Genomic DNA, 10,851 nt, shown 5'->3' on the forward strand with positions numbered 1-10,851 from the left:
GGGGCGCAATCTATTTTTGTTGTGCCCCATCAAATGGACGGTTTGGATCATCCTATGGTGTGGGCTGTACAATCCATTTTAAAAAATATGGGGTGAATTCATCATAGAAGAGGGTGAATTTATCACTGCCCCTTAAAGATACTTGTCATTTTAGCACCTACCAGAGGTACTTGGCATTTTAGCCTTTAGCTCTTCATTTTACTTTTCTTTAATTTTGCCGTTTGCTCTGTATTTGACTCTACTTTGATTTCTTCTCAATTCTAATTAGGGAAGTGATAAATTGACCCCCGTATATCTTAAATCGACCCCTTTTAACGTAAAACGTTAGGGCGTGAGTTGTACACTTTTACGGTGTTTATAGGCAGATGAAAACTTTATTCACCCGCCCAAACGTTTTAGGTTAAAAGGGTTTTATCACTGCCCTTCTAAGTTCTAATTATGCTTAATTCATTGCTTTACTTTTGCTTAACGGCAGTAATGTAATGGAACATATCACCTAATGTCCATGCAGGACCCACCTTCATTGGTTGGTGTAAGGCTTCCCTTGAGATTGGCCCCACTGAGGATTGTTTGTAGCCCCAAAATCTGTGTGGGCAATCCGAAATTTCTCAACCAAAAATCTCCCTGAACTGTAAATCTATTAAGGCCAGCTAAGTCAACATTTGAGGAATGCTAAACTAGAAGCCACCCTTGCAAAAACCAGCCGGAAGGGTCATCCTGATCATCTATAAAGTGGTCTCATTGTATCTTCTAGTAGAGCCGTTGGGTCCTGCAACGACCATTTTTGTTAGATGGTCTATCTATTGCCGAATGAATGGTGTAGATCTAATCCATCTAATTGCGTAATCCTTTTTTTGAAATGACCAAACTACCCTTTCCCTCACCTCAATTATTAAATGCCCAATAGGATGATCCAAACCATCCATAAGAAGGAACACAATGTAAATAGGGAATTGCTACATTTTGTCTCCGTTCACGAGTTGGGTGGTCTGACATGTGACAAACCAGCTGCGAAATGCCTTTTGCAATGGACCTTAGCAAATCCCAAATAGTAAATAGGTTGTTTCCAAAAAATCATTTCCATAGGATAATCCCAACCCTCCGATCTATAGAGGTTTCCATAATAGGTTGTGTAATATTTTAAATGACCAAACTATCCTCTCTCTCTCTCTCACCTCTATTATTAAATGCAACATAAAAGAAAAAAGATATAATCCATGGCAGGGAGACTGAAACCCCTGATTTCCATTTCAGTCTCAACCTCCCTTTATCATTTCTCTCCCCCATTTTCAGTACCTTCTAAATCCTTCTCCAAGAAGCTAAAGTTTCGATCCTTCGTAATTAAAATGTCAAAAGAGTCTGAAAAATCATCTCCTCCCGCCAAAATCATCGACTCGCATCTCCACGTCTGGGCTTCTCCCGAAGAGGCAAGCGAAATTCTCAGAAACCCTAATTTATATGCTAATGCAAATAAATACCCCTTCAAATCTCAGAATCTAGTCTCATTTTTTTCTTGAATTTTTCAGGCTGCTGATAAGTATCCTTATTTTCCTGGTTACGAACCAACAATCCCTGGAGATGTTGATTTCTTACTCAAGGTATCCACTTCAAGGACATTTTGGAGGTTTTTTATCTTTTTTTTTGAAAAAATTGCATTTTTTTTTTCAAATTAGATTAGTGGGTTTTTTTTTTTTTTTGGCAATTGGATATGTACTGCTGCATATAATGGCTTCATTCTGTCCATTTGGTGGATATTGATCGAATAATTAGGTTTGTTTGGTGTGAACAATTTTTGGGGATGGCAATCTGAGGTGGGGCTTTCCAGTGAACTGACTGGATCAATCAAAGTGGGACTCAAATGTCTGGTTCAGTGGACACTGCATCGTAATATGATGCAATGTGGTTTGGATTATTCCTCTGGAAGTGTTTTGTGATAAGCGTATGTGCATGCTATTACACTGCTAATGTAAATGTTTTCATTTAATGTTTAATTTGCACAAATGGTTGATTTGGTACTTCTGCATCAATGGAAGTTTTATGGATTGAAGGGGATGAATTTTAGGGGAATTTGTGTAGTTAGGCTCTATTTCTTTCAACGTAAAATGGGCGTAAAACAAATTTTATGCTCATTTTTAAGTGTAAAAATGGGTGTAGTAAAATTGTTTTTATGCCCATTTTACGTCGAAAGAAACGGAGCCTTATGCAACAGATGATAATAGGCTTTTCTTGTCTCTGTTTTTTTCTTTTATTTTGGTATAGTGCATGGGAGAAGCAGGGGTTGATGGAGCTCTAATTGTGCAGCCCATTAATCACATGTTTGATCATTCTTTAGTGACTAGGTATGTCAAAATTGCAACATTATTAATTCCATTTAAATTCATAACACATTATATTTTGGTTGGGTTTATTTTCTTTTCTGTGAGAATTGTGTGTTACAAATACAAAAACCCATTCTGAAATCTGGCATGAGAGATGCTTCGATTTATGTCCGATAATTATGATTTTTATTGATCTTTGCAATTTACTGGTACACTTTGTTGGATTTGGAAGTCAATTTGCAAATTTCCCGTTTTATCATCTATTGCAAATTGGACGTAAGCTTTTCCACTGATGCATTTTCCTCACTCACTTTTATGACTTAATAGTGTCTTGAAGAAGTATCCCTCCAAATTCTTTGGCTGTTGCCTTGCAAATCCCGCAGAAGATGGAACTGGGGTTGGTCAGCTTGAACGTCTCGTTTTGAAGGTCATTGAGAGAATTTGATACCGTCAGATTACAAATATTTTCATCTCATGAAATCCATTTGACACATACTTTTCTCTTGGTTAGGATGGATATCGTGCCGTTCGATTCAACCCATACTTATGGCCTTCTGGTCAAAGGGTATTAAGCATTCTTAACAGAAGTTTGCTAATTTAATTCTCATCACTTGTCTCCTTTGGGTTGATCTTACTATTTTTCAGTAGATCTATTTGTGGTTTGCTGCTCTTGGTGCAGAATTTATATCGTCACCTCATATTGACCTTTTTAAGAAAGATTCTATTGTTAACTTGAGTTAATTTTGTATGTGCAGATGACGAATGAAATTGGGAAGGCCCTGTTCTCTAAAGCAGGAGAACTTGGATTGCCAGTGGGCTTTATGTGTATGAAGGTATTTTGTTAAATAATTTTCAATAGATAATCTTTATTTTACTTTTCTCTTGTGTAGCACATAACAACGCATCATGCTTTCAAAAATCCAAGTTTAAAAACTGAAGCTCGACTTGGATTGACAAGGGCCCATGTCCAAGTTTGAAACTTGGTCAAGTAATTGACTGAGTCAATCAAGTTTTGTGAGCTTTTACTTTTAAGTTGTTGAAAAGGGGGAAAATTTGTTCTGAAGAGAGTTAATCTACAATAAAGTTAAAAAAAGAATATTATCCATCGACTTAGCTCTAGACTAAGAATGCAGTGTTAATAATCTGTACTGGTACTACTAATCAGTCTAAAACTTGAGAGCTAGTTTCCTATATTTATTCATTATCTTTAATAAAATTCACTAAATTATATGACGTGTGTGCCAAATGTAACAAACTCACTATTTACAACCAAATGATAATCGTCCACAAGGCTGTCTAGCAGCAAGAATCATGAAGTCACTAGACAAACTAGTATTGAACTCCAAAGTCATCTTATATTCTGACATGGGGCCGAAAACCCCATATGTAGTAGGTGGTAGAACTTAAAGCTATTACAAGCATTCAATGGAATACTATTTTAATAAAGAAAATTTTGCAATAGGTTAAGATACAAATCACTTTTGACTTGGCTATTCATCTTGTGTTTTTAAGCATTGTCAAAAAGTAGTCTGTTCATGCTTACACTGTCTTGCATGTCTTGCTAATTACCAATTCACTGGTAGCATACTGGTAAGTAGCATGTCTTTTACAAATTTTCATGGAATCAATCAAAAGATGAAACACATGAATGTTTCCTGAAATTAAGCTGGACCATGAAGTTTTTTTATCTCGTAATTTTTCATCAGTATTGTTACTCTCTTACCAAAGCACGAGAGTAATCATAAACACTATGTCCACCATCAGACCTCGCAACATATGCCTGTGTTCATATTATTCAGCTATGTCTATCTTTATCTTCCAGTGAACTAAACAACATATGCCTATGCTCATATTATTCAGTTATGTCTATCTTTATCTTACTTCCAACGAACTAAATGATTAGAGGTAGTTAAATGGATGCCAATATCATAAAATTTAATTGTTTTTGATGTTATAATGATAGTTATTCAGAAGATGAAACTTTGCAGGGACTTAATCTTCACATTTCAGAAATTGAGGAGCTGTGTGCAGAGTTTCCTTCAACTGTTGTATTAATCGATCACATGGGATTTTGCAAACCTCTAGTGTGAGCTGCTTGTCATGTTGGGACTTCATTCTCCGAAGCTTGTTGATATTTTAGGTGTGTTAGGGAAGACCATGTTTAGTTTTCTTATTATTATTTTTTATCTTCACAGAAATGATGCAGAAGGTGAAGCCTTTTCTGTACTTCTAAAGCTCTCTAGATTCCCACAGGTAATGCTCTAGATCTCATTTTTACCATCCATCAATATTTAAATGATTTTGTTTCTTTAAAATTCAAATGTTTCATATTTCATGCATTTTCTAAAAAAAAAAAAACGTTATTGTGGAGAGTGGTTAAACCATTTGTATAGCTGAAGGCTAAGGGCCCCAAGAGGCTATATTAGGGTCATTCTCTGTTTGTAACTTATTTTCAAGTTTCCTTAAGCATGTGTAAGTATGGTATGATTTGATTTGGGCAGGTTTACGTTAAATTCAGCGCCTTGTTTCGACTATCAAGAAAGTCATTTCCATATGAGGATACATGTCAGCTCCTTTCCCAAGTGGTATCCAGCTATGGTGCAAACCGTGTCATGTGGGGAAGGTAACACCGCTAAGTACTCAATACCCGCAAATCTCTAGTGCCTGTAGCTCATGTGAATTGTACCTAATATCAGCAATCTTGAGGTATTGATAGTAGCAGCAGGAGGAAACGAATTCTTATCTCTTGATATCTACTTCCCTTTTGATGCGTAGATTGGTTCATAATATTAAGGTTTTATCTGTTTCATGGAAAATTATAAATGAAAACAAATCTGGATATTTGGTATTGATAGTAGTAGCAGAAGTGTGTTTGAGTGAGGTATAACGTAGTCATGGATTCTAGTAGTTTGGACAGGGTTAACCCTGAACTTCTGAAGGCTCCACTTGACTATCCAGGTACAGATCGGTTTAGGTCAGGTAAGGACAGGAAGGGTCACGGTAATAAGGTAGGTTTGTATCTAAACATTGAACATAAGCACAAAGAAAACAGAGCTCATGATGCCTAATGTCACTGAAAACTTGTATATGTCATCAACAAAAGCTAGAACCCTATTTGCTGCTTATACCTGCACCTTTAAAGTTCCAGTCTACTTCTCAAATTCTCACCATTTCTATTTCATGGGTTTTTATCGCAGTGATTTCCCGTTTGTGGTTCCAGAATGTGGCTATAAAGAAGCAAAAGAAGCAGTGTCTGATGTTGCTGGTCTAGCTTCTTTATCACCATCTGATTTGGAGTGGATAATGGGAAGAACAGTGATGCAACTTTTCCAACACTCATGGAAGACTTCTTAACAAGCTCATCCATCAACTGTAAGCAAAATTCATGATGATTAGTTTGATTTATAGAATGATTTGTATATTTGATTGGAGGTTTTTGTCTGCAACATATAAGATATGTACTGTAAAAAGACAATTATCATACGACATGGACCCATTGGGGCACGATGATAAGTTCATCACAAATCTGGCCTATTGCCTTTGCCCCTCACCTGGTTATTTTAGACCTTTTGATAAAAATCAAGAAGTGGCATCCAGAAGGCCTTTTTAATTTTCGCAAGTCCCGTCTAACAACACCTCTATTTGTCTCCAATTTGGTGGTTGGCTTTTTACCCATCCAAAGCAAACTTAGGAAAAAGAAAAGGGCAAAATGGAGAGAGGTAAAGATTAGAATGACTGGAAGTTTGAATCCCATTATCTCCAATAAGAGGAGTTCTTCTCATTAACAAAACATGATAGTGTAAATATCATAAAAAAGGAAGAATGCTAAACTCAAGGGCACCCTTACATAAATAAGATAAAATAGCCTCCTCATTGGTTTTAAAGTCACCAAAGTGCATTTCTAATAGTACCCAAAAATGCAAAAGTCAAACAGAAAACTCCATCTTCGTATAGGAAGAGATAGAAGATAAGGAAGCTAATATTACTTATAAGAGAGTATATATGCCTTATATTATTTGAAAGGAAAATCACATAGTGAGAATCATGGTTTAAAATTTCGGTTTCGGTAACCGTTTCGGACATTCGGGAAACCAAAATTTCGACCGAAATTCTGAAATTTCAGTCGAAATTTGGTACTCCGGTTTGAAATTTCGGACCGAAATTACCGAAATTTAAACCATGGTGAGAAAACATTCAAAAAAATATTTCCAAAAAAATAAAATAAAAATTAATCGACAACGAGAATATTTCCAAAAAAAATATTGGTTATTATATTTCATTGGTTCTAAAACACGAGATTTATTGAGCATATATTCCCCAAGTACCATCAAAATATCGATAGGCGAGATGTTCAATTGATTGAACTTACATTTTTAGTTTTTTTAGTCACCAAGGTGCATTTATAATAGCACCCAAAAATGTAAAAGTCAAACGGAAAACTCCATCTTCCTACACAGGGACAGAGAAGAAGGAAGCTAATGTTACTTATAGAGTATATATACCTTCATATAAAATCGTATAGATAGTGAGAATATATTTTAAGAAATTTAGTTTAGTTTCTCTTAATCGACGACGATAATATTTCCAAAAAATAATATTGGTTATTATATTTCATTTGGTTCTAAAACACCATATCTATTGATCATCTATTCGCCAAGTACCATAAAAAAATATCGATTCGCGAGATATTCAATTGATTGAACTTACAATTTTAGTTTTTCAACATCTCAAGTTGCTCAACTAAAGTCTTAACATGCAATGCACCTGTAATCACAAACAAAATATAAGATTAGAAAGTTGTAAGTAATAGATATTGATTATTTAAGAAAATTAACTTTATAAAGACATAAAATTATACCTCAAAAGAAAGATTTAGAGCATATGATCCTTGACATGGAAAATAGTAACTTCAAATGACCTACTTATATTTGCCCCAGCTCCATTTCAGCTCATATGGCATGAAGAAAGAATAAAAAGAGAAAATATTATCATGTTTGATCAATCATACAATTTGTGTTGATTCTATCATGCTGAACTAAAGCATAGTTGTTGCCTCATTCTCTAATTGCTTAGCTATGTGATGCAATTGGGCCATATTATATATAGCCAATGGTAGCACACTAGCACGGGTCCCCACTATTTAAGCTTATCATTTACCTTATATGATCTTATCTTGAATCTCATTTGTATGACACATTATCACCCAATTGGCATTGTAGATCCAACTTATGGCCTCAAAGATGGACGGTCATAAATCAACCATATGTAGAGCCAACTATGTAATATCATGTGTTACTCATTGTATTGTAAGGAGGCAACCCTATTTGGATTGCAGGAATTTTCTGAAAAAAGCTTGGGTAGAAAAAATATTTCTAAAATGTAATAACCCCTATATGTTCTTTGATAGTGAGGACACAACCCTTACATAGGGAAAAGACCAAACCACCCTTTATAATTACTTAAAACAATAGCGAGTCTCAGCATACAAAATACATGGGCACTTTTGACTTTTCAAACAAGGTGATCTCATCACCTTAACAATACTAAAATCTCTCCACACCAGATCAAGGGTCCCAGTAGTCAAACTTCTTTCAGATCTGAACACATCATTCATGTAATGCTCTAATTTCCCCATATATGCGCCGAGCGTTTTGATAAACATGCGCTCCACTTGTTTGTCGTGTAGTATTTAAAGGGATGTGAGGATATTACTGTTCTCAAAAAGCACTTAAAACCCTTTAAATGCTATACGACAAACAAGAAGTGGAGCGCATGTTTATCCAAACACTTGACGCAGATATCATTTCCCTTTCGTAAAATAGAAAAACACTTTTCAAACTAGCATTATTGTTGTGAAGGAAAACAATCATGTAAGGAATGAACCTCACTGAAATGTGTCATGTTCGGATCCGTTGTTGATTGTTATTCGTTGGCAATCTCAAATACGGCCCAATTACCCTTAGTCCCACCCTCAGAAGGATTCTAGACCGTTCATCAAGCATGCTGAATAGATGCGTTTATCAAGCCGTTGTTTTTTCTCCCATGGGTTAAAGAACAAAAGAACCCCCTGGTTCTCTACTTCTCTGTCCTGTTAAGCGTAGGTCTCAGTAACGGTCGAAACCTTTGAAAACAGAAGAAAACATGAACAGTGTCGCAGCCAATCACAAAACCCATTTTCCCAATCACATCATATCGTCAGAAAACCCCACTTTTGAATTGTCTCAACGCCCATTTCTCAATGTTTCGTTGCTCAAAAGATGCACTCATTTGAACCAATTCAAGCAAATCCATACCCAGATTATAAAAAACCCACCTGAAAAGACCAATAATCTACTCCCCAAGCTCATCGAATCTTTGGTGGGTTCTACCCACATGGACTACGCGCGCAAAGTGTTTGAAGAAATGACTCACCAAACAACCTTTGTTTTCAACACCATGATTAGGGGCTATGCGCTATATGAAAGCAGCAAAGAAGGAATCAATCTCTATATCAGAATGCAGCACAACGGCCTCGAACCCGACAATTTCACCTTCCCATTTCTTCTTAAGGCGTGCAACACCCTCTCTGAAGGAAAAGGAGTGCATTCCCTCATCCTCAAAAGCCAAACTTTAAAGTCTGATGTCTATTCCCAAACTTCTTTGGTTACTTTCTATTCTAATTGTGGAGATCTCGAATCCGCGCAATTGGTATTTGATAAAATGCCTGAGAGAAATGTGGTTTCTTGGACTGCACTGATCACTGGTTATGTGAAACAAAAGAAGTACAATGATGGACTTGCACTGTTCCATCAAATGCAACTTGCAGAAATTGAGCCAAATGAATTAACACTGGTTAACATTCTTTCTGCCTGCGCCAATCTTGGTGCTTTCGAAATGGGTAAGTGGGTTCATGGCTATATTGACAAAAATCAAGTTTTTCTGAATCCAACTCTTGGTACTGCCCTTATAGACATGTATATGAAATGTGGGCACATCCATAAAGCCTCCCAAGTCTTTCAAAATCTGCCTGAGAGAAGTGTTTGTACATGGAATTCAATGATTGGGGGGCTTGCCATGCATGGTTATGGAGAGAAGGCGCTCGAGAGATTCGAACAGATGCAGATGAGTGAAACAAGACCCGATAATGTCACATTTATCGCAGTTCTATCTGCTTGCACTCATTCAGGACTTGTAGACAAGGGCAGAGAGTATTTCAGTTCAATGAGATGTTTTGGTATTGAACCTAACATCAAACATTATGGGTGCTTAGTAGATCTACTAGGAAGGGCGGGTTTTCTGCAAGAAGCTTATGAGACTGTGAAAAACATGCCAATTGAACCCAATGGAGTTCTATGGGGGGCATTGCTTAATGCTTGCAGTACACATGGTAATGTGGAACTTGGGGAGATTGTGATGGAACAGCTTGTTGAATTGGAGCCATTCAATGATGGGAACTATGTCCTTATGTCAAACATTTATGCTTCCAAGTTCCGATGGGACGATGTTGCGAGGGTGAGGAGATTCATGACAGATAGGGGGATTTCAAAGACGCCTGGTTCTAGTTCAATTGAGGTGGACAATGTCGTGTACGAATTCATGGTCGGAGAGAGTGGGCACCCTCGATCTAAGGAGACCTACTCGATGTTGGATGAGATTGCGTTGAGGTTGAAGGCGGAGGGCTATGCACCTAAAACTAATCAGGTGTTGCATGACATTGATGAGGAAGATAAGAGGAGGGCGCTCTGTTATCACAGTGAGAAGTTGGCTATTGCTTTTGGACTTGTGAGTACGAGTCCGAGGACTTCTATACGGGTGGTGAAGAATCTTCGAGCATGTATTGATTGTCATCTCGCGACGAAACTGATCTCAAAGATCTATGACAGAGAGATAATTGTCAGGGATCGAAACCGGTTTCACCATTTTAAGGATGGAGCTTGTTCTTGCAATGATTATTGGTGAAAGAATATAACCTTTGTCAAAGAGGATTGCATTTTGATTTTGATAGTGTAGTCGTAAAATCCCCAAGAAAATCAAGACAGCATCAAGAGAGCGTAATTGCAGGTTAAGACCACCCCACAATCCTCATCAAGGGTTTATGCCTTGTTTGTTTTGGATTTTGAGAACTGTTTGCGAGTCCAAAACAATTTATTAGACTTGAAATTACATTCAATTTTGAGCTCAATAATCAGTTTTGGACTCACAATTGGCTCTCAAAATCCAAAATAAACAGGGCCTTAGATAAATCAATCAACCTCTTGTAGCATTTCAGACTTTTTTCATTGTCTGATTGATTTCCTTTTAATTTCAACGGTTTGCATTAATTGGTGTGTTCAAAGTTCGATCTTTCTTATTTTGATAGAGAAAAAAGTTCATTGGCTCTTCAATACCTTTAGTCCAGGTCTAGTCATGTCCAAGCACTGATTCACTTCATTTTTCTAACCAAACGCAGAAATAAGGCAGAATCGGAATAGGTTATCTAGCACCTGATACGGACAATCCAAATGCACCCTTATTGGGCTGATTCTAAGTTGATCGTTCAAGAGTTAGGTTACTG

General features: G+C 36.8%; 1 protein-coding gene and 1 pseudogene across 1 annotated transcript; both read left to right on the forward strand.

Annotated features, from left to right (window-relative positions):
- Nucleotides 1–1,193: 1,193 nt before the first annotated feature.
- LOC143862189 (catalytic/ hydrolase) lies at nucleotides 1,194–5,843 on the forward strand. The gene is made up of 10 exons (XM_077373195.1): nucleotides 1,194–1,427; nucleotides 1,527–1,598; nucleotides 2,260–2,339; nucleotides 2,646–2,745; nucleotides 2,830–2,883; nucleotides 3,074–3,151; nucleotides 4,307–4,404; nucleotides 4,514–4,571; nucleotides 4,820–4,941; nucleotides 5,516–5,843. The coding sequence occupies exons 1-10, from the start codon at nucleotides 1,218–1,220 to the stop codon at nucleotides 5,670–5,672; spliced, it is 1,029 nt and encodes a 342-aa protein (XP_077229310.1). The 5' UTR covers nucleotides 1,194–1,217; the 3' UTR covers nucleotides 5,673–5,843.
- A 2,302-nt stretch (nucleotides 5,844–8,145) lies between these two features.
- LOC143860916 (pentatricopeptide repeat-containing protein At5g66520 pseudogene) lies at nucleotides 8,146–10,635 on the forward strand (annotated as a pseudogene).
- Nucleotides 10,636–10,851: the final 216 nt, after the last annotated feature.

The sequence above is a fragment of the Tasmannia lanceolata genome, unplaced genomic scaffold (assembly GCF_043159265.1).
Source record: "Tasmannia lanceolata isolate RefF3 unplaced genomic scaffold, GAP_Taslan_0.1 ptg000037l, whole genome shotgun sequence".
Classification (NCBI taxonomy): domain Eukaryota; kingdom Viridiplantae; phylum Streptophyta; class Magnoliopsida; order Canellales; family Winteraceae; genus Tasmannia; species Tasmannia lanceolata.

Coding starts and splice junctions, on each gene's coding strand:
- LOC143862189 (XM_077373195.1), top strand. CDS start 1,218: ATGGCAGGGAGACTGAAACCCCTGATTTCCATTTCAGTCTCAACCTCC. Junction 2,746..2,829: donor TTGAACGTCTCGTTTTGAAG/GTCATTGAGAGA, acceptor TCTCTTGGTTAG/GATGGATATCGTGCCGTTCG. Junction 4,572..4,819: donor AGCTCTCTAGATTCCCACAG/GTAATGCTCTAG, acceptor TGATTTGGGCAG/GTTTACGTTAAATTCAGCGC.